This window comes from Nyctereutes procyonoides, unplaced genomic scaffold, assembly GCF_905146905.1.
Source record: "Nyctereutes procyonoides isolate TBG_1078 unplaced genomic scaffold, NYPRO_anot_genome, whole genome shotgun sequence".
In the NCBI taxonomy this organism is placed as follows: Eukaryota; Metazoa; Chordata; class Mammalia; order Carnivora; family Canidae; genus Nyctereutes; species Nyctereutes procyonoides.
The window spans coordinates 71,561,327-71,587,957 of NW_026575052.1; the positions used below are offsets into that span (position 1 = coordinate 71,561,327).

The 26,631-nt window shown below is 36.6% G+C and overlaps 1 protein-coding gene across 3 annotated transcripts in view; it reads right to left on the bottom strand.

Annotated features, from left to right (window-relative positions):
- SPAG6 (sperm associated antigen 6) overlaps window positions 1-26,631 on the bottom strand; it is a 68,978-nt gene that overhangs the window by 23,106 nt on the left and 19,241 nt on the right. For all 3 annotated transcript variants that reach the window (XM_055332048.1, XM_055332046.1, XM_055332047.1), the window contains 5 exons: window positions 26,406-26,572; window positions 22,707-22,890; window positions 2,858-3,063; window positions 1,819-1,992; window positions 112-264 (listed from right to left, as the gene is read on the bottom strand). In XM_055332048.1, the coding sequence (XP_055188023.1) occupies window positions 112-264; window positions 1,819-1,992; window positions 2,858-3,063; window positions 22,707-22,890; window positions 26,406-26,572 (884 nt within the window). The remainder of the gene's footprint in view (window positions 1-111; window positions 265-1,818; window positions 1,993-2,857; window positions 3,064-22,706; window positions 22,891-26,405; window positions 26,573-26,631) is intronic.

The following is a 26,631-nucleotide window of genomic DNA, read 5'->3' on the forward strand; positions in this document are numbered from 1 at the left end:
AGAGCAATATTTATTCATTCAACAAATATTTTTTGAGCACCTACTATGTGCTAAGGCTACACTCCATGGTGGGTTAATAACAAGTTGAGATAAGGCCAAATCCACACAGACCTTGGAAATGATCACTGCCATTGCCAGGTTCTCAGAATGAGCTGCTACATAACCAAGCATCATGATGCCAGGCAGTCTTATGTTTCCTTTGCAGGACCCGATACAATCAATCACGGCAGCCACTCCTCCTGCGTTAACTATCAACTGTGAAAGCTAGGAGGAAAAGAGAGTCAGATCATCATGACTATGATACATGAGATTATCTTTAAATATTACTTTAGCCTTGCCTGATTTTTTTTGTTTAGGACCTAAAAAACATCTGGCAAAATTTGAAATATCATTTAGTAAGATTGTTATATTCATTAAGGAAACATACATTGACGTAGATGGAACTGGAGAGTATTATGCTCAGTGAAATAAGTCAATCAGAGAAAGACAATTATCATATGGTTTTGCTCATATGTGGAATTTAAGAAACAAAAGAGAGGAGCATAGGGGAAGGGAGGGAAAAATAAAATAGACAAAATCAGAGAGGGAGACAAACCATAAAAGACTCTTAACTACAGGAAACAAACTGAGGTTGCTGGAGAGGAGGTGGGTGGGGGGATGGGGTAACCAGGTGATGGGCATTAAGGAGGGTACATGATGTAATGAGCACTGGGCGTTATTTGAAACTGATGAATTACTGAATTCTACATACGAAACTAATGATGTGTTAAACAATTGAATCTAAATAAAATAAGTTAATAAAAATTTTTTTAAAATAATTTTAAGGCATGAAAAAAAAGTACAAGTATAATAATCCTATTTCAAGTGAGCAGATATACTCATTGTGAGGAGCCACTCTGGTTCAGTTTTTCATGCATCAATAACGCAACTTTTATCCTTAATAGATGTCAAAATTCCTCACTGAGACACTAAGCCTAGGGCTAGTTCATAACTAGCTAACTACTGAAACCCCCAATCACAATGTGTGAACATGAAACAGATTAATCACTGAATGCTAAAAGACAATGTCACACTTGAAATATTCTAACCTAATTATCCCCCCTTTGCTAGCAATGACTACTAGCTGATTGCACTTCAGTCCTGAAAAATCTCAACCAAATGAAGATGTTAGGTGACATAAAGAATGAGGACTTTAAAGTTGAGTGAAATGAAAATTGATGAGTCAAAATACACATGGAAAAAGATACAACTTCAGAATCCACCCAGATTCCTTTAGCATCTGAGAAGTCAAGCAATTAGTAGAGGGGTTATACTAGACTGTGGGCCGTGTGGTCTCTTCAGACCTGGAGGCATCTGTCTCTCTCTTACTCCTCCTAGCTGACCTAGAATGACAAGGATGACTAAAGTCCACCCCCTGCTCTAGGTCTAGAAATGGAAAGCAGACAATTATTAAAAACTGAGATTTTAGATTCAAACTCCATTGATATAACGCAGTGTTCTCAACTAGGGGCCCTTTGTCCCCTGGGAAGCATCTGGTGATATAGGGAGACATTTTTATCATGATAGGGTTAGGGGTGCTACTGGCATCTAGTGGGCAGAGGCCAGGGATGCTGCTCAACAACCAGCTGACAGTGCACAGGGACAGCGCCCCACAACAAAGAATTACCTAGTCCCAAATGTCTGTACTGCTGAGGTGAGAAGCCCTGACCAGATCATGTGGCACAGCACTCATGCCCTGTAAACAAGTTGATGTTTTGCTTAAAAACTAAAACTAACTATATATTACTGTATTTTAACAGCTTAATTTTTTTTTTTTACCTCAGGCGTATGTTTTGCAATCTCTCTAATTAGAGTAGAAGCATTTTTCTTCACGTATTCATCTTTGTCCTTCAGACAGGTAAGTACAACTGGAAAGATCTCTGCTTCCACCACCATCTCTGCCAGATCCACAGAATGTTTTGCAATCTGACTAAGAGCTGAAAGGACCTGACGCTGTTAAGGAAAAACCAAAATAAAACAAAACATGGCATACGGCTTGCTGTAGAGTTCTGATTTATACAGCCTTATACACACTCAAGTTCCTTCTTAAAAAGGAAAAAAACAATTATGTTTCTAACACAACCTTAGATTTAGGAGTCTTGAGACAGTCAATTCCTGGTCTCATACCTAGATACTCAATTTCTTAAATTCCCTAATTCCCAAATTAAATGCCTTCATTCTTCTGCACACTATTTAAATCTCTTATCTATGCAGATGATTGAAGAATATGACCTTTGCATGAATAGTATTCCTTAATTAATACTCACATTGTTAATTTATGTAATTTTGTACATGTAGTACAAAAATGATCACGCAAAGTATAATCTGAGTTTTGGCATCATGCTGATAACATTTCAAACAGTTTTCCATTACTTAGTTAACATTAACGATTTTAAAATCTTATAGAATGTAACCACTAGAATGTGAAAGTATAATTGACTATTAACTAAAGATCAAATGTTAGAAAGCTATAAAAAAGACTGAGATAAATATGGCAATTTTCATAAGAAACGTAAATATAATAGTGGTGGGCCAGAAGAACTTTAGGTACCTTCCAACCCTGAGATCCAATCATTATGTAATTCCTTATTTTAATGATCAATGTTAATACCGATGCTACATATTTTAACCAGATAAGTCTACCATCTAATGTTTATAGCAAAAGGTTCATGTATTAAAAGACCAAATATATAACATATCTGTATCTGTTTTCAATGATAAATTTACTAATGATTTTTAAATGTATAGTAATATTAACCTACCCACATTTCTATTTTCTTGGAAGCCTGATTTGTTTCTCAACCTTATTTTTAAATACCTTTAATTTAGAATCAGGGTTCAGGATCATCTGGGCCAAGTGAGCAATGGCTCCCGCGTCCACTACTGTCTGTGCTAACTCTGGAGAATGCTTTGAAATATCACTGAGGGCCGAAGCAGCAACCCTTTTCAAAGCAATTTCTGGCTCCTGGATACAGAGTACTAAAAGAGGAACAGCTCCCGCATCCACCACAGCTTGTGACAGTTCTGTGGGTCCAAGAAAAGTAATTAAGTGAGTATGGGTGACTGACCCTTGTGCAAGCCATTTTTCACCCTGACAGATACAGCAAAGAAAAAAGGGGAGGGTGTACTTCACTGTCTCGACATCTGCATTTCAAATCAGCCTTCCTGGTTTCATAAACCATGTGGACCAATCCTGAGCTGAAAAGAATACAGGTCAATAGATGGACCTCCATTTACATGAACACATTTGAGGTAGATTAGGCTGAAATGGCTTGTTATTCTTTTTTTTTTTTTTTTTAAGAGAGTAAGCAGATGTCAGCTGTTTAAGCTCTGACAATTCTGCACTTCTCAATAGGCAAGCATTTTATGCATGGTTTACAATAACAGAGAAAATTAAAGTACCAAAAATTTACCAACCACACTAATTAGGCAGTATTTTGTGCTATTTACATGAGTAAACATTAGCACGAATCTTGTGCCAATAATGTCAATTTTTAAATTCCTTTCATCTTATAATACTTTTAAAAGATTTTTTTAACTTACTCAGAATTAAAAGGTGTACCTTCATTGTACACATAAAATGAGATCCACAAATGAACAACATATTTTAATATGCAAATGTTAATGTTTAGATACAGGAATAAATTTATTTTAACCATTTCACATGTCAGAAATAAAATCATTTGAGTATACATGCTGATTTGCTTATGTGTCCAAGACAAACTATAAAAATAACACATTTTAAATTATAGAGAATGGGAAACAAGCAGGCAGACCCATATAATATATATGTAAAAATAGGCCTTTTGAGAAGCATAAAACACCATACATAGTTACAGATTCTCCCCTCATTGTATTCATGGTCGCTCTTACTAAATCACATATACCCATTTCTAGAATCTCTTCTTTTCAAATTATTTTCTCATTTTCCCAGATTTGTAGTGCCTTAGCAATTTATGTCTTAATAGCCAAGCTAAGATATCTATTTAGCATATCACTTAAAGTCTTTAATTAAAAAAATACAGTGTCTAGTTTTTCAAAAGATTGGTGATACCACATTTTCTAAAAGGAAATAATGTTAGAAAACACAGGTTATAGTGTCCAATATTTGTTTTCCTTCAATTATTATAATTATCCTAGAAGTTCTATTACATAAATGATTCATTCATGCTTTCATTAAACATGTATCAACGAAAGGTTATTATGTGCCAGACTCATTCAACTCTGGTGCAGATGACACACTTCTACAAATTAACACTACATTGATTAGCAAATATATTTCAATTTGAAAAAATCTAACGTGAAATATGAAATACAATGGGAAGCTAATATGTAATCTTGAGAACAAGAGGAAGATAAGAGGAAGATGGTTAAAAAAAAAAAAAAAGACAACAGCAACAGACTGGAATATCAACCTGGCAATATAACAGATTCCTCAGAAGGTTCTCTGGGATTCTACTGCAACTGCCCGAAGACCAATAAGACAGCAGATGAAACAGGTGATTACTTTAATTCTCCTACCACCCCTACCCAAGGGAAATGGAAAGAAAGCATAAAGTGTGATATTATATGTAACTTATAAATATAATTTTCATATTTTATGTTAATTAATAACATGCTACTTAATTCAGTTCAGTCCAAAATATACAGGTGCTGTATGGTAATATTAACTTTATGTGTACATATTTAAGGGCACCTGAATATATACACAGACAGTTCCCAACTTAGGATGGTTTGGCTTAAGGTTTTTCAACTTTATGATGGTGCAAAAGCAATATACATTCAGCAGAAATGGCTATTTATTTATTAAAAGATTTTATTTATTCATTCATGAGAGACACACACACACAGAGGCAGAGACACAGGCAGAGGGAGCAATAGGTCCCATGCAGGGAGCCTGATGTGAGACTCCATCCGGGGTCTCCAGGATCACACCCTGGGCCGAAGGCGGCGCTAAACCGCTGAGCCGCCCGGGCTGCCCAGAAATTGCAATTTAAATTTTGAATTTGGATCTTTTCCCAGGCCAGTGATACATACACAGTACAATACTCTCTCGTGATGTTGGGCAGTGGCTCCAGGCCTCAGCTCTGTCAGCCACATGATCACGAGGCTAAACAACCAATAGGGTTACAACCATGCTGCACCCGCACAGTCATTCCAGTTCTCACTTGCAGTATTTAACCAATTACACAAGATATGCAGCACTTTATTATAAAATGAGCTTTGTGTTAGGTGATTTTGCCCAACTATAGGCTAATTTAAGTGTTTTGAGCACATTTCAGGTAGGCGAGGCTAAGCTATGATAGTCAGTAGATTAGGTCTAGCAAATGCATTTTCAACTTAGGATATTTTCAGTTTGCAATGGATTTACCAGGACATAACCCTATTGTAAGTTGAGGGAGATCTGTAATGGGCTGCACATTTTATTTTGAGAGTGTATAAAGATTAGTTCATCTACGTATGTTTGCTCACTTTTATTTATACTTTCTAAGAGTAGGAATGTGCCATAAACTATAACTGTTTAAAAGTATTATTAATAATAACTAAGGTTCTTTTTTTAAAAAAAATCTATCTTTGTAATTCCCATGCATTTTATCCTTTTCTTGAATAACTGTTTAGAGTGCCATATCCTCTTTTTCCTGAACTCTATATGTTCATAAGAAAACAAACTCTGTCCTTCTGACTTGTTACCCAATCCCATTCTCAGCTGTTTTCTATTCTCTCCAGAGTAGTGATGTTAAATGTGGGGAAGGCCAGTGATGGCACTGGAGAAAGATTTACTGTGAAGGTAATGAAGCTTCCAACAACATGGGTTGGGCCTCCCAGTTCTGTACTTGAGATGTCATATACATCACATCTCCAGATTTATATGGTTCTATAAAACCTGGGATCAGAAACACACTATTATTTATAAATGATAATATTCAACTACCTTCCTACACATATAAGGTATAAGGAAGGCAGTGTATATACAAGAAAGAATACAGCAGGCCTAGAGAATGCACGCTGTGCTGTATTACATATACTGCAGACTCTCATCCTGCCTCTGTCACCACCCTTTTTCCTATGGCATATCTTTCCTCTTGCCTACTATTGCTTCCTCTGGCATTTCTGTGCCAGTCACTGTTGGTGTCTACACAGTAGCCTTTGTCAGCCAAGGCGTGAGTAGAAGTCAACTAGAAGGCTCTGTGAAAGGTTTTTTTCTCTGTCATCAATAGATACACACAGAAAGAAACACCAACTCTTTGCTGGACATGGTCAAGTGTATGAATGACATCTGGAACTCTTACAACCATCTTGCAATGTTAACGGAAGAAATCACCAATATTCTGAGGATGGTTGAGTACAGAAATGAAAAACATCTGTGTCCTCCATGACACTGTTCAGCTGCATAACCAAGCTTGGAACTTCCCTGACTCTGAACTTGTGTGTCACGTAAAATAAAAAAATGTCCCTATTTTTAGGCCATTTGTACTTGATATTATGTAACTTACAGCCAAAACATCACAATAATCCTGTCCTCTTTCATGCTCGGTATATTTACATATTTTCCTCTCTTCCTCTGGTTATAGGGTGTTCATTAAGTGCTCATACTATGTGCTAGAAACTTGGCTAGATCTTGGAGAAGCAGTATAGAGTAAAATACTTTTCTGTTCGAGCAGAGTTGGCTCAGGGTGAATGCACAAACAGACCACTACAAGAAAGAGCTAGGAGTCAAGTCTGTGGAGTGGTTGGGGAAAATGCATATGTAGGAGTGTCGCAGGCAGTGCCCTCCCACATTACTTCCTTTTCCCCGGTTTCTTTTGTCCTATGCTTTTCTATTCTGAAAAAAGCAATGGTAACCAAAACACATGCAAATTTTGGTACATTTAAAAATTCCTCCCTCTGCCCCTAAAAAATTCCTTCCCATAAAAGAAATCTCTTGGAGTTCATTTCTAACTCTAATTTGAAAATTAGTTTTGGTTGTTCAATAATTCTTCATACTCATTAAATCAAAGATTGATATACACAGACTCACATGCTCATTACAGGTTTGACCAAAGAAAAGCAGTGAGTCAAGAAATTTATCTCAGTGCCTGAAAATAGCTTCATTTAAAATTTAAATATAACTTTCAAAGTTCATTTTTAAAAAATAAATCTTATGCAATAACATTCACATAATCATCCTGTTAGATAACAAGCAATATTAGAAGTAGTTATACAAAGAAAAATGCAGAGAAAGAGGATTATGTTAATATAACCAACATACTAACAGGATTTATAGTGGATTGATGGTACTATTGCTGATATATTTTTCTTCTCAATTTGCCAAATTTTCTTTGATGTGATTATAATTTTTTTAAATAAAAGAAATATGAAGATGTCTTTGTCCATACACACAGCCACTGCTATGCTAACTATACTAATAATGCTATTATAAAGGAAAAATATAAACATTTTAGCTTATTTTCTCAAGATAGAAGAAATTTCTATTTTAAAAAAAAATGGTATGGGGACAGCTGGGTGGTTCAGTGGTTGAGCGTCTGCCTTTGGCTCAGCGTGTGATCCCAGGGTCCTGGGATCCAGTCCCACATCAGGCTCCTTGCAGGGAGCCTGCTTCTCTGTCTTTCATCAAAAATAAATAAATAAAAATAAAAATGGTGGGGTATGCCTCCTTTAAGCATTTTGAAAATTGGAAATCTTTTGAAAGTTACTAATATTTAGTAGAAATACTATCCATTTACTCTTTTACACTTGCCCTCTTGTCTTAATTATGCCCTTATTACATTTAAGTTAAAATATTATATTTAAAATGTGAAACATTATTAATTTGTAACAATATTTTAGACTGCAAATTGTCAGAGGGTATAAAACTATACAATAGCACTTCCCCTTTTCATAAATAATAATGAAAGCTATTTATTGCAGACATATGGACAACTGAATATACAATTCTCAGATCTGATGGTCAGCTGCTTTCAGTAAAGGAATAACTGGTTCTATTGGGCCTCATGAACAGCTCATTGTTGAGTGAAGGATGTAAGGCAGCCTCCTCCCTGGGACCATGACAAGGGTGGTCACCCTTCACACTTCTGACTCTCAGTTTTTCCATGATCCTTTCTAATAATATTTGTAAGGGCTTATGTGCCTACAATTCTTTGTGTATTCTTAATATGAAAATTTTGGGTGAGAACTCATTGCTTCTCACACAGTTGCCTTTTCTTAAGAATTTTATTCTGTGCTGTTCTTGGGACCTGGACTTTTGTCTTGGGTTTTTCTTTTCCTAACAAAATAAAGGCTGAATTTGCAGTACACTCTAACAGGTGTGAAGTGTTACAACTTCAATGGATCAAAAACATTAATTTAGTAAAATCAAAAATACTCAGTATACTTCCATCGTAAAACAAAAAGACACCGCATAAAGGACAACAACAGTCATAAAATTAATGCTATCTAAATCTGGATTAATGGAATATTAGAAATGACTTTATGTTGACAAGAGGAGGACAGGAATGCCCATCAGCATATATAACAGGCATGACTGTAACAGGGAAGTCAGGGAAAAGGGATTTTGTTTTAACAGGGCTCAGCTCACACAGGCTTGCTGGCTTCAAGTCCCCCTCTTAATTGCTGGGGAAGGTTGTTTGTTTAGATCTGGAGTGGCAAACTCACATGTCCACAGGGCCCAGGCAAGTAAGTCAAATAAGTGAAGACAGAAGGTGTAAGAAAAATACTAAGTGGGGTAGCAGTACAAAATAGGAAAAGTATATGCACCAGCTACAAGCAGCAGCAATTACTTAGCTTGAGTCCAGGGTTGCTATGTGAGAATATAGGCCTATAATTTTTCAAGAGAAGCCAGAAATCTGATTTTTAATGTGAAATTGCCCAGTTTCTAAGTGTTGGCAATTTTTTTTTTTTTTTAAGAACACTCTGTGAGACAATATAAGGCAAGCCAAATAAACCCCGTCCATCTGTGGGCCATCTACAGCCTGTAACCATCACTTCACAACCCTGGGCTTAAAATTCATACCTTCTAAAATGACCTGTGGGAGGCCTTCTGGATGTGGAAAAGTAATGTCCTTTCTACCTTTGATTTTTGGAGTCATAAAAGAACATGATTTATTTTCTTTATAAATAAAATAAATTCAGTGGCAAATTTCAGGAAACCGATGAAAACTTAAAAGTTGGCCTGCAAAAAAAAGAATTAACCTAAACATATATTCCAATACTTAACTAATTTTTCTCATACTGGAGATGTAGGAGAGAAGACTTTGAGCAAAATTAAGTGATCAGGAGAACTCATCAAAAGGTCTCAAAATGAAGAGACTCTCCGAAGGAAAAAAAGAAGAAGAAAAATTAGGAATTTAGCACACTCATTCAGAAATAATTAGGTAAATCAAACATCTCAGGAACTCTAATTTCTTTTAATTTTATTGTTTTTTAAATTATTTTTTCAAACACCACATTTAACTCACTGTTTCTAAGCCCTACAAAAAGTTATATTAAAAAGAGGGGCACCTGGGTGGCTCAGTGGTTGAGCATCTGCCTTGGCTCAGGTCATGATCCTAAGGTCATGGGATCGAGTTCCACCTCAGGCTTCTCATAGGGAGCCTGCTTCTCCTTCTCCCTCTGCCTATGACTCTGCCTCTCTCTGTGTCTCTCATGAATAAATAAATAAAATCTTAAAAAAAAAAAAGCTAAAAGAAAGTCATGAATCATCATTTCTCTGCACTCAGATGGCCCTGTTTATCCACTTAAAGATAGGATGGTTTTTGCATCTGACCGTAAAATGTATCACTATCACTTCAAAACCTTTTTGAAATAAAGCAGGTTAAAAATAGATTTAAAATTTGGCTACACACTTATGATAATCTTGTATTAGAATAATCAGTCACCCCATTCAACCAAATTTTTCATGATTTGGTAAAACTATAGCAAAAGCAAATATGGTGTTGACAATTGCCAAAGCTGGTTATATACTGACCATACTCCAGTATGAGTTTAGGAATGGCATTTCCAAAGTGGAAGAAATTTGTCCTGGTTTTGGTCTAACCCAGCTAATCTACTGCTTAGTTATCTACTACTATGTAACAAATCACACCAATTTAGCTGCTTGAAACAGGAAACACTATGTCATGGTTTCTGTAGTTCAGGAATCTGGAAGCAGCTTAGCTGGGTGTCTCAGGGTGGGGCCTTTCACTGGTGGGGCACTTGACTGGGTCTAGAGGATCTGCTTCTAAGCACACTCCTTATATGTTGGGTGTTGAAGAAGACTTCATTAGGTCCTCCCCATTTCTGGGGCCTTTCCATAGGCGGCTTATAATGAGGCCTTTCCCAGAGTGAGTGATCCAAAAGAGAGAACCCAAGACGAAGCCTGCAGTCTTTCATAATCTAACCTCAGAAGTTACATACCCTCATTTCTGCTATATTTCACCAGTGAAATGTGGGAGGAGGCTACACAAGGATGTGAGTAGGAGGATGTGGGCATCATTGGGGCTTGAGGGGCCATCATGGAGGCTGGCTTCATTCTTCACCAACACATCTAAGAGAGGCAACATCCTTCTGTAGGTAACAAGGTTCATGATATCTATAATTCTGAGCTGAGAGATAGACCTCTCCAGTTGCAGGGTGAGAAAAGGGTGGAGAGAGAATTTTCATATAATTATGAAAAAGAGTCTAAATATGATTTTTTATTTATCTCCTCCACCTCACAGATGCCATTTTTCCTACATTATTTCCACACCATGTCTCTCCAATCCTCAGAGCCATCAGTCTAACTCATACACATGGGTGGAGTGTTTGAGAGATTAAGGGTTAATGTACATACATATGCTTTGAAGGTTAAATAATTCTGGTTCTTTTAAAAAGTCAAGTGAGTCAAGTAAGCCATTGATCTGGAGTTAATGGTGCTGTAGTAAGAAATTACAATCAGCTGGGATGGACTGCACACTTACAGGCTCAAATATAAAAAGCAGCTTCAAAATACGGTGAGAAAAAGAAGTGGAGGCAAGAGAAAGAAAATGTGGGAAATGAGAAAGACTTGGGCATGGCCTTGGAAGTCAATAAGTAACATAAGATTTATTTTTTTATTTTTTATTTTTTTAGTTTATTTATGATAGTCACAGAGAGAGAGAGAGAGAGGCAGAGACACAGGCAGAGGGAGAAGCAGGCTCCATGCACCGGGAGCCTGATGTGGGATCCGATCCCGGGTCTCCAGGATCGCGCCCTGGGCCAAAGGCAGGCGCTAAACCACTGCGCCACCCAGGGATCCCAGTAACATAAGATTTAGAGCAATTTTTAAAACCCCCAAATTTTGGCAATCTTTAGTTTTTGAGTTATTAATAACTTCACAGCTAAGACTAAGCCAAATAGGAGGCAAAAGCTACAGAGAGAGTTTATAGTGCTCCATCCACAAGAAAACGGATACTAAATTCCTGGGAATCAGATCTTTTACAAAATATACTTTTTGTATCTAGAAATGTTTTCATTTGTTTCCAATTGCTGGATAAGTCTATAATGCTGAGGCCGCGGTTGTAGCTTCACTCTGCTTACAGTTATGCTTCGCACTTCAAAAAAAGTAAACTGAAGTGGAAAGGGTGCATTTTATGATTGTGACATCCCTGGCACACTTTCTTTGCTCTAGCCCAGTGCTAAGTCCCTGCCTTCAAGTTGCTCTGGCTGCTGAAGAGGCTGAACAGGCAAGGGTGGCTGGTGCTCTTTACAAGCACACACACAGAGAAAACAGAAAAGGGAAACAAAACACTGGATGGTTAGAAAGTTTGCTCCGTGCATTTATAAAGGTGGCCCCTGGTCCAACATTCTTGGTGTGACTCCCTCTGAGTAGTTCCTAGAAGCTACCCATGGGCTTCCACTGCCCGCGTCTATTCCTAAGGATAGATCCTGCCTGATATTTTTAATAATTACATAATACCCCCGTGAGTAAATACATGCCATAATTTACTTAGCCATTTCTCTACTTTAGAACATTCTTTTGTTCTAAATCGTGGTTTGAGTTTGGGCCATTATAAAGTACAGCAGAGTGAACCTCTGTGCATTAAAGATTATGTATGTTATTTATTGCTGTGTAACAAATGACCCAAACTCAGCAGCTTCAAACATCATCATCTATTATCTCACATTTTCTGTGGGCCAGGAATCCAGCAGCAGCCTAGCTGGGTGGTTGTGGCTCCAAGTTATTCATGAAGTTGGTGTCACACAAATGGTTGTAGTCATTTGAGGGCACAATGTGGGGACAATCTGCTTCCAGGCTCACTCAGCTGAGTGTAGTTGTTGGGAAGCTCCAGTTTCTTGCTGGTTGTTGAGGGACCTCTGCTTCTCACCATGTGGGCCTTTCCCTAGCTTGTCTGACTGTCCCCATTGTCATAGAGGCTGGCTTTCTCCAGAATAAATGATGAGAGACAGAAAGGGAGAAAGACCCTGGGACAGAGACCTCTCTGACAGCTGGTCACCTATTCTCAGAGGTAACCTACCATCGTTTCTGCCATATTCTAGTGGCCACACAGACTGATCCTAGTATGATGTGGGAGGGGCCTATACAAGAGTGTGAATACCAGGACACAGGACCTCTGTGGGGCATCTTGGAGGCTGGCTACCACTGGTCATACATACATACATCTAGAACTCCACAGGTTACACAAACATACATGCACATGTGTGTTTACTTCTGATAGCGGCCCAGAGCTACAATTACTAAGGGGAAGAGTGTTGACATTTTTTGAGGTTTTTTTTAAAAATATATTTTTTTGTTTATTCATGGGAGACACACAGAGAGAGGCAGAGACATAGGCAGAGGGAGAAGCAGGCTCCCTATGAGAAGCCTGAGGCAGAACTGGATACCAGAACCTTGGGGTCACGACCTGAGTCTAAGGCAGATGCTCAACCACTGAGCCACCCAGGCATTCCTGAGGTTCTTGATATTTTCAGATTAAACCACATAAACTTGTTTTTGTTCAATCAAAACCAAATGAATATAGGTAATTTTATGTAGGTCAACCTAATATACAGCAACCCAATATGTACTGCAAAATTGTTTATTTTATAAGTAAATGTCTCCACCATCATGTCTCACCATGTGTGAGTTTGGCAGTCTGGCCACTTATCTTATAAAGTACATTTTAGTCCTTACATTGAGTAAGAGATTACTTGAAGTTGAATCATCACTCACTTCTCCCCAAATGGTATTTTTAGTTCTGAATTCCTTAATTTACTGTATACTACAGTTTAGTTTCACTGATTAAAAAAACATGAATATTATGTATATGACTTTTTAAGACCACAGCATTACCGGTATATTGCCTTTTAACAAATAAACACAAAGCATAGGGTGCTAATTCTAAGTTAGTACTGTCCAATAAGAATGCGAGTCACATATATAATTAAAAATTTTCTAGTAATGGGGTGCCAGGGTGGCTCAATCAGTTAAGCACTGCCTTTGGCTCAGGTCACGATCTTGGGGTCCTGGGATGGAGCTTACTGATGGGTTCCCTGCTTAGTGGGGAATCTGCTTCTTTCTCTCCCCTTCTGCCCTTTCCCCCCACTCATGTTCTCTCTCACTCTCTCTCAAATAAATAAGTAAAAAAAATCTTAATTAAGAAAAAAGAAAAAACTTTAGAAAGCTAGATAATTCAAGAAAGGAATCCAGCATTAAAAAAATAATAAAATTTTCTAGTAGCCACATTTAAAAAGCAAAAAGAAATAGGTGAAATTAGGGGCACCTGGGTGGCTCAGTCTGTTAAGTGCCCTCCTTCAGTTCAGGTCATGATCTCAAGATTCTGGAATTGAGCCCCACATCAGACTCCCTGCGTAATGGGGAACCTGTTCTCCCTCTCCCTCTACTACTTCCCCTGCTTGGGCTCTCTCTCTCCCTCTCCCTCTCTCTGTCAAATAAATGAGTAAAATCTCTTAAAAACAGAGAAATAGGTGAAATTAATTTTAATAAAATACATTATTTAACACATGTCCAAAATATTATAATTTCAATATACAAGCAATATTCAAATTTTTTAATGAGATATTTCACTTTTTTTTCCACATCAAGTCTTGGAATTTAGTGGATATTTTGCACTTTGCTGCATCTCAATTTGGCTTCTAAATTTTCACTGGAAAAACTCGATCTGTATTTAGATTTCAAAAAATTTACAGCTGAAAAAGTAGATTCACATGCCTATGTTGCTTCGATCATACCTAAAAACTTACCAGTAATTGGTTATCGATTTTTAAATTTATGTTAGAGGTAGACAGAAATTTAGTTCCTTAGATGCCCTACCCACCATTCAAGTATGTGACAATAACGCGTGACTAGTGCAGTACCATATTGGTAAAACTGTAGTTTAAAATCAAAGGAGATATAGAGAAATGGCTTATAATAGAATAATCACACAAATAGTTAAATAACTGCAGTTAACACTTTTTCAAGGCCAGAGGTCCTATCTTGAGCAAAATACTCTAATGCAATTAATTTACACTACATTTTTCTAGCAGGCTGGTTCATTCATCTATAGCCACAGATGAGAGCAAAGTAGGCCCTAAAAGTTAACTGCAAAATCAGCCAGATAACATGGTAATTATACAGTATTTTCCCTGTAGACAGTGGATTTTAAAATTTATGATAGGATAAGATGATGAACGTGACTTATTTCAAAATACAATTCTTTTTGTTTTAGGTGAGGGGGAGGGGCAGAAAGAGAATCTCAAGCAGACTTCTTACTGTGCCGGGGGCCTGTGGTGGGGCTGATCTCACCACCCCTCCCAACCTGAGCTGAAACCAAGATTCTGAGGCTCAGCTGACTTTGCCACCCAGTCTCGCCTCAAAGTATAATTCTATGCTAACAAAGTCCTAAGCTTTCAAGAAGTAATTCTCTTGCAGATGTTTATTAAATGCTTAATTGCAGTACTTTCAAATTTCAGTCAAATACATGATGACTAATGAACTTTGAAAATTACAAATGTAAATAAAAAAGTTTTTTCCCCTCAATATCTAAAGGGTGTTGGACAGTTTTATATGCTAGTGACTGGAAAATAAATCAAGTATGAAAAATGCTTTTGCTCAAACTCCAAAAATATGTTATGATGTACTGTTCAAACTTGATTTATTTCTAAACTAATAGGTTACAAATACCCTTGTCTTTACCTACTCAGTACACAATTTAGTGACATTTCTTGTGCAGATATTTCCAAACAGAAAACAAAGCCTCAGACTAAAAGAATATTAGATGACAGCAAGTAGAGGAAATATTTTGATGGGTAGGACTTTCCTTTCTCCTATAACTGTACTATCAATGTCACTTCTTTTTACTTCGATGCCCAAAGTCTGTCCAGTGGTTATCTGGATGTAACGAGGTTCTTAAGAATAATATAAAGATTGCCCTTTCTGCAATGGCACAAAAAGCTTGACTTGTCATTCACCCTTCGCTTGGTCCAACTTAGAATCACCCAGTGTTTTATATGTACTCTTAGGACAGCACATTTCTGTCTAATGTGCCCAGCTGTCTGGATGACTTTTATACTCATCTCTATCAATTTTTCTACCTTACATTATAAAGTCCTGGAGGTAAGATATTAGCCAACTTATTTTACTTTGAAGACATGGTAACATACACATAAGTGCCTCAGATACTTTTTGATGATTACAATGATGATGATGGCAATAAATTGTTTGCTAGCCTCATATATAACGTTACAGGCCTCAAGGACTTAGGAATCTGAGATTACAGAATTATGTTATTGTTTCATATTCTAAATTCTAAAAAAAAGTGCATGAAAAAATCTCAGATTTTAGCAAACAAGAGTTTATAACTTTAAAAATCACAATAAATGAAAATACAGAAGAATTCACAACATATTTTTCTTCCAGCTAGCACACAAACTAATCCTAAAAATGACTCTCAAAGGAGGTAACTACTGAAGTAAAGTTATAATTAAAGTGTTACTTTAACATATTTGGCCTCCATGACAAAAGAACATGGATAAGACATTTATTTGCACTTTATCTTTTTTTCACCAACACTTAAATACGTAGAAAAGGTATTTGTGGAAATCAATGTTAGGATCAAAATAACAGGAAATACATACAATCTCATATACATCAGATGCTCATGTGTTCCTTGACCCCTCCAAGATAAAACAAGTTGTACAAAGAAAAAGTACAGAAATCAACATCATTATCTACAGGCATCAGTAAAGACAGTCATCTGTAGGACTTTTAAAATAATTTTTAATTACCAGGCTGTAGTCCCCTTCACCCCCTCATCCATACAGTACAAAATCCGTGGTTATCTCAGATATTTGTCATGAATATGTGGATTTTTCAAAAATTAATTACTGCTTCCTAAGGCTGTTCCACATGGTTTAGCCTATTGGTATTGAAAGATGGGTGGTATGAGAAGAATATTTGCAAAACTCTGAATTTTAAAATTATTTTCTCTATTTATCATGTCATCATTCTACATAAAGATAGAAAAGAAACAGGCTGGCCAGCTTGATCTGGATCCCTTCTTTATATTATCTATTAGGCAAATAGAATATAATCTACTAAATGTTTCTATAGTATCCAAACCAGCCAGTTCCTGCCAGCACTGCTCATCCTGGCAGTCTCATCTCCTAACTGCCACTGAGCTGGGATGGAAATCTCTCATTTGATTTAGTCCTGTGGACATCAATCAAGTCTATAGGAGAAAGGATAGTCACACATGTGGAAACCAGCCATGAGGGATTAAAAACAGAGGTATCTGGCAAGACTTTCAGATACAATGAGGAGCTTAAAATGAAGAATGATGAGCTCTCAAACACTTTACATACTCACACTATAAAAAGGAAGAATCTCTGAAAGATTCTGAGTAATTGCCAGACAGTTCCATCATAAATTGCTGCCAGGCCAGAATAAATCCTTCCCCTCTCTACTTCAGTTTCCTCATCTATATAATATGACAATTATAGCAATGATTAAAATGTTTTAGGACACCTAACCAAATGTACTATATTCCTTTTGCTGGGCTTGAGAACAAAGTTTACTCTGAGACAGCAAAAGTATATAAAGAGATGGCATATTTAGCTAAAACTTCCAAAATAAACACTTAAAACTTATTTTTAAGTGGAAATGTGGAAAATCATACCTACAAAACCTTAGTATGGTTCCTCCCTCCTCATGTTTTCAGCTAGGCTATTGCTCTCACCTTAGTCCCAAGTGCTACCCTCCCTGCTCCCACACCCTTGATTCAAGGTCACGGGAAGCAGCTCCTCTGGGAAGCTGCTGTGCTACCACAGTAAGGAAGCCAGAGAGAGGCTGCCAGTGGGGAGAAGGGGAGCGGGGCCTGGAGAGGGCGACACACTCCTCTGGGCCCCTCCAGGTAGAAGCCCTGCACCTGCAGAGACCCATGGTTCATTCTTCCTCGCCCCTCACACTTTTAGTCCACGCAGGCTCCTCGCCTCATCCTTCTATTATCTCCAAAAGCAAGACTAATCCTCAGATACAGTGAGAAGTCAATATGGATGAGTTAAATATGTTAATAGAATAATGCTGCAGACTGGGAGAATCCAGAGAGAAGGAAGAAGAAAGAACCAATCTAAGGATTTATCTCAGCTTTTATTTAAAAAGCAGGAGAAAACAAAGATATAGTTTATCTTCCAAGTAAGAGGTCTATATGTCAAGTATATTCAATAACTGGTGATTCAACCACAGAAATTTAATGATACGATTCACACAGAGTTAAAAAACAAAAAACCCACACCATTTCAGGTTGTTCGTCTCCAGTTCCCTTTGATTATCTAAAATGCTTTAAAATCTACTCATAGAAATAATTTTTAGAAGTTGTATCTTTCAAGTAAGAACACGTCAGATGGTGCCTATTGATTTTTCTTTTCTAACTGCATGCTTACTTTATTTTTGTTTCTGAGACACAAAACGTTTTCCTTCTATTGCCCTTACAGGTACACTTTATCTCTTTTGCATCTCCACTTAAGGTTTCTATTTCCTGAACTGTCTATGAAATATTCTCCTAATACTACGAAGAAAACACTGAGTGTCCTCCAATTAATCTTATTCTATTTTTAGGAAATCATTGAAAAAGAAACCAGGTTATTTAGAGGTAAATAAACCCTCTATTTTCACTAATTCAGGATGTGAGTGATGACTTCTTTTATTGCCTACTGGGTAATAATTCCCTTTCCTTCTGAGAAATCTATGCAGTAATCTCTTCTGGGAGCTTCTGGGTCCCAGATCCCTAACTACTGTGAAATATTGAAATTACAGTGGGAATTCCATATGGGAGCCAGATTATAGCAAGAAATTGGAATGGAATCCCTAAGACAGATTCTATTTATGAACTATAATCATTTAGCCTCAGACTCAACAAAAGGGAGACAGAGAAAGGTTATCTATATAGGCACCTGCCTGACAATGTATCTGTACGGCAGTCTCTCAAAGCTCCTTTGCACCGCCTTTTGAAATACTCATATTACGATCTATTTGCCATAAAGTCCTCTGACCACATGCAACAACAACAGCAAAACCCAAAACTAAATATCATAACCAGTTTCTCCCGGTAACCAGCTTCTGATTTAAAACACTGCCTTAGGAGTGCCTGGGCAGATCAGTTGGTTAAGCATCCAACTCCTGATTTTGGCTCAGGTCCATGATTCCGGGTCATGGGAGCAAGTCTCGTGTCATGTTGGGCTCCCTGCTCAGTGGGTAGTCTGCTCAAGGTTCTCTCTCTCTCCCTCTGTCCCTTCCCTGCCCCAAATGTCTTTCAAATAAATCTTAAAAACAAAAAAAACTACCTTAGTTTCCTCAATCAACATATATTAAAGAATAGTCCTAGGTGACCCTATTTGGAAAACCAAAATCCAGATATTAAAGAAATATACCTTTTTAAGATTTTATTTTATTTATTTGAGGGAAAGAGTAAGTGAGCAGGGGTGGGGGGGAGAAGAGGGAGAGGGAGAGAGAAGCAGACTCTCTGATCAGCGGGGAGCCAGATGTAAGGTTCAATCCCACAACCCTGAGATCATGACCTGAGCTGAAACCAAGAGCCAGATGCTTAACCGACTGAGCCCCCCAGGTGCCCCAGAAAATCATTTTAGTATACCGATTCAGAATCGTTCTAGGCATGACAATAGCTTTCTTTCTCCACTTATTTTTGCATCATTTTCTTCCCTTTTTGTCTCTAATAGTGTTGCCATTTTAAGAACCAAATTAAACATAACCATGGGAGAACCTCTTCCTATTTCCATTTTTTAATTCCTTCTTCGCTCTTTTAAGAAATATTGATTGAAGCTGTTATGGTCTGTGGTTAACATGGGCTTTGAAGTCAGACATATTTAGACTCAAATTCAGGTTCCACCATTTAGGCAACTGTGAGTCACCCTCTCTAAGTTACATTTTCTTCCTCTGTTTAACAGGGTAATACCCACCCTATGGAGTAACAGTAATCAAAATGACATAATGTATCTGAAGCAGACTGCACAGAGCCAGGCACACAGTAAGTACTCAGTAAGTGGTACCTACTGTTTTATACATACACACACACTTAAAAATATGGAAAACAAATATATCCTTAATTCTATCACCCTAGAAACACAAACGTGTATTTCTTTGAAATTTATGTCCACGGGCAGCCCAGGTGGCTCAGCAGTTTAGTGCTGCATCCAGCCCAGGGTGTGATCCTGGAGACCCAGGATCTAGTCCTGCATCAGGCTTCCTGCATGGAGCCTGTTTCTCCCTCTCCCTTGTGTCTCTGCCTCTCTCTCTCTCTGTCTCTCATGAATAAATAAATCTTTTAAAAAAAGAGGAAAGTTAAAAAAAAATTATGTCCACATAAAAAACTTATTTTTATATTATTATAATTGCAATATGTAATTTTATCTCTTTTTTACATTACAATCACATTTCCGTGTTACCATGTAGGATTCATAATTAACTTTTTAATTTGCCAAGTGAAATTCCATTAAGTAAAAACCACCACAATTTAATTGCTAAATTCCTGCCCAATATTTGAGGGTTTTGATATTATAAATAATACTATGATAACATTTGCATGAATATAACTTTTTCATTCTATGGAATGCTTTCCTTAGGATGAATTCCCAAAGCAGACTTTTTAGAGTAGCCATGAACTCTTTCACGACTTAGTTTTGCCAAGCTGCTTTCTACAAGTTTATATACTTTGTATGCCTTCACCAATGGGTATAAACATCATGCCTTCTCCAACCTTCAGTATTAATACTAATATCTTCTATTTATTGAATATTTACCATGTGCCTACTGGTCTAAGTGCTTTGCATATATTATCTCATTGTGCTCACAGTAAATCTCTGAAACACCTACTTTCAGGTGCCATCTTTTGCCGATGAGGAAGTTAAGCGAGGTTCAGGAAGTTTAAAAGCCATGTTCAAGGTCATACAGAAACTAAGTGATACAACTTGGACTCAAACTCAGATCCTGTCTAATGCCACTGTGTTCTCAGCCATTTGGCTACATTTCTGCTTTTCTCTTTTTTCCCCTAAATAATATTAAATGGAAAAAGACATTTTCACTGATGTTTTAATATGCAGCCCTTCGATTACTAGTGAAGTTGATCATTATTACATGTTTGTTTTAAAACTGTATTTTCGGGGCAGCCCGGGTGGCTCAGCAGTTTAGCGCCGCCTTTAGCCCAGGGTGTAATCCTAGAGACCTGGGATCGGGTCCCACATTGGGCTCCCTGCATGGAGCCTGCTTCTCCCTCTTCCTGTGTCTCTGCCCCCCTCTCTCTCTCTCTGTGTGTGTGTGTGTCTCTCATGAATGAATGAATAAATAAAATCTTTAAAAAATTAAAAAATAAAAAAATAAAACTATTTTCTTGTATTATCTGTTCATATTGTTTAACAACTTCTGTAAAGTGGTGGGGGAAATTTTGTTCCCTCTATATTCTTTACCAATCAGGTGTGTCAGCACAAACTTCACACAAGAGGTCCATGTCCTTCTTGATGACTTCATTGAGCTGTGAGTTTATAAAAGAGGGTACTCCTCCTTCCCCTTCTTCTTGCCAATATGGGCTCAATACAAATATATTCTAGAAATTATCATGTCCATTTCTCTTCAACACTATTCATTCACGTAATATGTTTCCTGCCTGGTTTAGAACACCCCTATCATGAGAGAGAATAAAGACCCAATATCCCCTGAAGAGTGACAAACTAAAATTTTTTCACTGAACCAATTTACCAAGGTCTTTGAGAATCCATCAATATCTCACTCTCCTCATTCCCCACTCCCTTTCTCTTTCCATCTTCAAATTTCTTTTCTGCCAACTAAGATAATGACTGAAATGCGTAGGGTTTTTTTCTTTTCAAATTTTTATTTATATTCTAGCTAGTTAACATACAGTGTAATGCTGGTTTCAGGAGAAGTTAGTGATTCTTCACTTACGTATGACACACAGTGCTCATCACAATACGTGCCCTCCTTAATACCCATCCCCCATTTAGCCCATCTCCTTACCCAGCTCCTCCCCAGCCACCCTCTGTTTTTTCTCTATAGTGAAGAATCTCTAATGGTTTGCTTCCTGCTCTCTTTTTTTCCCTTCCATTTATCTGTTTTGTTTCTTAAATTCTACATATGAGTGAAATCATAAGGTGTTTGTCTTTCTCTGACTGACTTATTTCACTTAGCATAATACTTTCTAGCTCTACCCATGTCTTTGCAAATGACAAAATTTCATCATTCTTCATTCTCTTTGATGGCTGAGTAATAATATTCCATTATATATCTATATCTATATCTATATAAATGTTAATAGATTTGTATTTTATTTATTTGCTTTAAGATTTTATTTAAATTCAAATTAGTTAACATATAGTGTATTATTAGTTTCAGAGGTAGAATTTAGTGATTCATCAGTTGCATATAGCATCCAGTTCTCATTACATTAAGTGCCCTCCTTAATGTCCAACACCCAATTACCCCTTCCCCCCACCCATCTCCCCTCCAGCAATTTACCACATCTTCTTCATCCATTCATCAGTTGACAGATATTTGGGCTCTTTCCATTATTTGGCTGTTATTGATAATGCTGCTATAAACATCAGGGTGCATGCGCCCCTTCAAATCAGTATTTTTGTAGCCTTTGGGTAAGTACCTCGTTGTGCAATTGCTGGATCATAGGGCAGTTCTATTTTTAACTTTTTGAGGAAACTCCATACTGTTTTCCAGAGTGGCTGCACTAGTTTGTATTCCCACCAACAACGCAACATCTTCTCCACATCCTCACCAACATCTGTTGTTTCCTGTGTTGTTAATTTTAGCCATTCTGACAGGTATGAGGTGGTATCTTACCGTGGTTTTGATTTGTATTTCCCTGATGATGAGTGATGTTGAGCATTTTTTCATGTGTCTGTTAGCCATCTGGATGTCTTCTGCCCATTTCTTAACTGGATTATTTGTTTTTCAGGTGTTGAGTTTGATAAGTTCTCTATAGATTTTGGATATGTCATTTGCAAATATCTTCTCCCAAGACTGAAATGTGTAGGTTTTTGTGAATTTGTGATCCAAACAATTTGGCCATCATTCAGAACTTATCTCCCATAATGTATGGAAACATCATTAGAACTGCATCTATAGCTCACTAAGCAAAACCAGATTTACCTAATAAATCTAAATTTTAATAATCCTGTTTTCAGATATGCTCCATTACCTGCATTATGTCTTGCAATATATCCAAGTGCCCAAGCTGCAGCCTCCTTGACTCCAGGGTCAAAATCTTCCAAGCATATCACCAGCGTATCCAGTGCTCCACAATCAACTATTGCCTGAGCTAGTTGAGGAGAATGTTTACCAACTGCTCGTAACACAAAAGCAGCTGCTTTTTTGTAAAAACGCTACAATGATAAAATAGATAAAACTCAAGGTGAATTAAGCACTCATAAAACCAAAGGTTAAAATAGACCAAAACCAACATGAAAATGACATTAGTATAAATAAAGCTCAACAGCTTTTCAATACAAACGATGAAAAACATCCTGCAAAATCTTTTGATGTTCTCCTATTGCTTTTGTTCAGTAACTAAACCGAAATAATGTAAGTCTTAAGTTACACTTCAAATGTTTTGTTCTGAAACATTCATTTGGAAATTGTGTAAAATAAAATAAAATATAAACATTGTATTTCCTACCAATTCAGAAAATAATGAGATCTTCTGTATCTGCATCACATTGAAAAGTATTTGTTTGACCCATGGGAACTCTCAGATTGTTAGCATGTGCAACAAAACTGTCCACTGACAAATTCATTTCCTTTACTTGGCCTCAGTCTCTAAGCATGGTAGGCCTTTCATGACCTCAACTAATCTTTTGGGTGTCCCAAGTTATCCTGAAATAACAACCATGTTTCGAGATACACTACCAATTATTGGATAAATGTAAAGGCAAAACACTCACGATACATTTTAAAACCTTTCCTGGTAAATAAACTAGTCAAACAAGGGGATGTGTTACTTATCCCCTCTTAGAAATGCTTTTTTAAAAACAATAAATACAAATGACTTCTATTTGTAAGGTGAATTTTAAGTAATGCTTCATATTTATAATATTTTCTATATAAAATTTTATTAGATTGAGAAATAAAAAACCTGAAACACAATACTAACATGTTTTTCTTCATATAACTAAAAAAATTAAATGTAGAGGAAGTGTTTGGCTATAACACTCACTGTTGTTTTATGGTTAGCATAATGACATAGTAATAATCTCTTTTTTTTATTAATAGAACCCGATTAATCCTCTATTTTAGATTCCAAGTTATTATTTCTTTACAGTGATAATTAAAAGTGACTAGGTGACTACAGCACCCATTTTGAAAGCATACTATTTTACTTTAGCTAAAAGATTAAAATACAACAAAAATTATAGGAGAGAAAGAAAATATATCAAGTGTATTTTAACATATTAAATATAAAAAATTGGTATATGTTGATGATATAAGAAATATACAATATTAATAATATTTTGATTTGATATATTTCTTTAGGTTCTTAAATGTCAACATATAGATATTAAAATATTTGTTATAAAGATTAGTTTAAAGACAGTAACAAATATCTACTTACTATAAAACTTAGAGTTTTAAAATAGCTTTCTATTATTTTCTTATAATCATGGAAAAATAATGGTGATAAATTTCCTGTCATCACCTTAAGCTAATGTGACTTTTTATATGGCAGAATTTTCAAATTCACAATTACTAGGCATCGATAGTCACTGTTAACTACAGTGCCTATAATTCACACCTTCTGATCCCATTTCCCCTTTCTCTTAATTTCCGCTTCTCCAAATTCCACTCTCTTCTCTCCCATTCCTCACCAAAAGAATTGCCTTAAAAAAAGCAAAAAAAAAAAAAAAAAAGCCATGCCAGGGACTTTGTACCTCATAAAGAAGAGATTAAATCCTGTGAGAAATGAATTAAAGGACTGGTAGATGAAGGAGACAGAAGCCTAGAAATACTGCTTCACATTCTCACTTTCTCCTTACTTCTGCCCTAGCACTTTTTTTTGTCTCTACAGCTCATGGACATTCATTTGCATTTAGATCTATTGAGAACCTTCTTCGTGGGATACCAAAACACAGACTCTGCCCTCCAAAGAAGGAGCTAAGAGTCCAGGAAGAACAAAGTCTAATAGCATTTGATGATAGAAGGAACACCTGCAAGAAAAATAAAATTTCTGAGACCACTTGTAGAGATAAGACAGTCAGTAAATGACTCTCCAATTTATAAAAATAAGCAAAATTTTAAACAATTAGGATTTATATTTTTATTCTGATAGAATACACAAAATGTTTACTATTTTAACCATTTTTAAAGTGTACAACTCAGTGGCATTTAGCACATTCACAGTGTTGTACAAACATCACCATCTAGTTCTAGAATATTCTCACTGGCCCAACAAGAAACTTCTTACATGTACAGGAATCACTCCTCATTCCCCTCTCCCCCCAGACCTTGGCAACCTCTAATCTCCTTCTGTCTCAATGGATTTGCATATTCTGGAAATTTCCTATAAATGGAATCATACAATATATAGCCTTTTATGTCTGGCTTCTTTCTCTTAGCATAATGTTTTCAAGATTTATCCATGTTGTAGCATGTGTCAGCACTTCATCCCTTTTTACAACTGATAATATTCCATTATATGGATGTCCAACATTTTATCCAATCATTCTTTTGTTACAGTGAATAATGCTGCTATAAACATTTGTGTACAAGTTTTGTTTGAACACCTGTTTTCAATTTTTTTGGAAATCTAACTAGCAGAATTGCTGGGTCATGTGGTAATTATGTTTAACTTGACTGCCAGACTGTTTTGTATAGCAGCTGCACCATTTTACACTCATATCAGCAATGTAGGAGGGCTCCAATTTCTACAAATCTTCACTAACACTTGTTATAGTTTTCTTTTCTTTTCCTTTCTTTTGTGTGTGTGTGTGTGTGTGTGTGTGTGTGTGTGTGTGTGTATCGTGGCCATCCTAGTGATCAAAAGTGATCTTTTGCTGTGGTTCTGATTTGTATTTCCTAATGACTTATGCTGTTAAACATCTTTTCATCTTTGTTGGCCATGTATATATCTTCTTTATATGTGTATAGCTGTCTACTCAAGTCTTTTGCCCATTTTTAAATTGGATAGTTGTCATTTGGTTACATAAATAGGAATTTAATCTTAAAATATATCAAGAAATATATAGCCCCAAAAAAGAAATGTACATCCTTAGGTTATGGTAAACTAATAGAATGGAATAAACAGATCAAGACCCTATCTGTAAGAAGGTCCTTAACTATTGTTAGGTGGTGCTGTACAGAAACATAGAATAGAGCCATATAGAAAGGGAAAAAAATCGGGGCACCCTTAGATGACTCTTGAAAGGACCGACATGCTTACATACTTGGTATAAAATACTTTACCAAACCTTCCATTACAGGTATTCTCCTTCCTTTTGTATGCTTCTCTTCCCCTTGCTTCCAAGCTGTCTCACAGTTTCCACTAACCAGATTTCACCTGCATATAAGGATTGCTGAAAACAACTTTGTATTTAGCTAAGGCTCCTACAGCTCTCTAAAGCTGATCCTACAGGTTTAAGACTCTCATTCACAGAAGTACTGCTTTATATATAATCCCATTAAAAACTGTGTAATCTGTTTTCTTATATTAACAGTAATGGAAAAAATGTGCCCATCACTCCCAAGATAAAATACCCTAAAGGTAACATTATGTGCAGTTCAAAGAATTAAAGGTTGTATTAACATCCTAAAATTCTAATGCCTACAAGCATGCAACTGTACCCAAACTAGCAGATTTTTAAAAATATAAGACAAAAAAGATACAAAACATTTTTTTTAATCTTACATTCTGTTCTGCCAATGAATAAACAAGCTGGGGAAGAATGTCACCCTTCACCACTGCTTCTGCTAAGTCATCATTATAATTAGCCAGTCTCCCAAGAGCCAATGCAGCAGTCTGTTGAATTGTTGGGACCACATCCAGAAGAAGAGGCCTCAGCAAAGACATTACACCTGAGTTATGAACAAACAGATGTCAGCAAAATTTAAATGAGAAAGCAAATATAAAATTC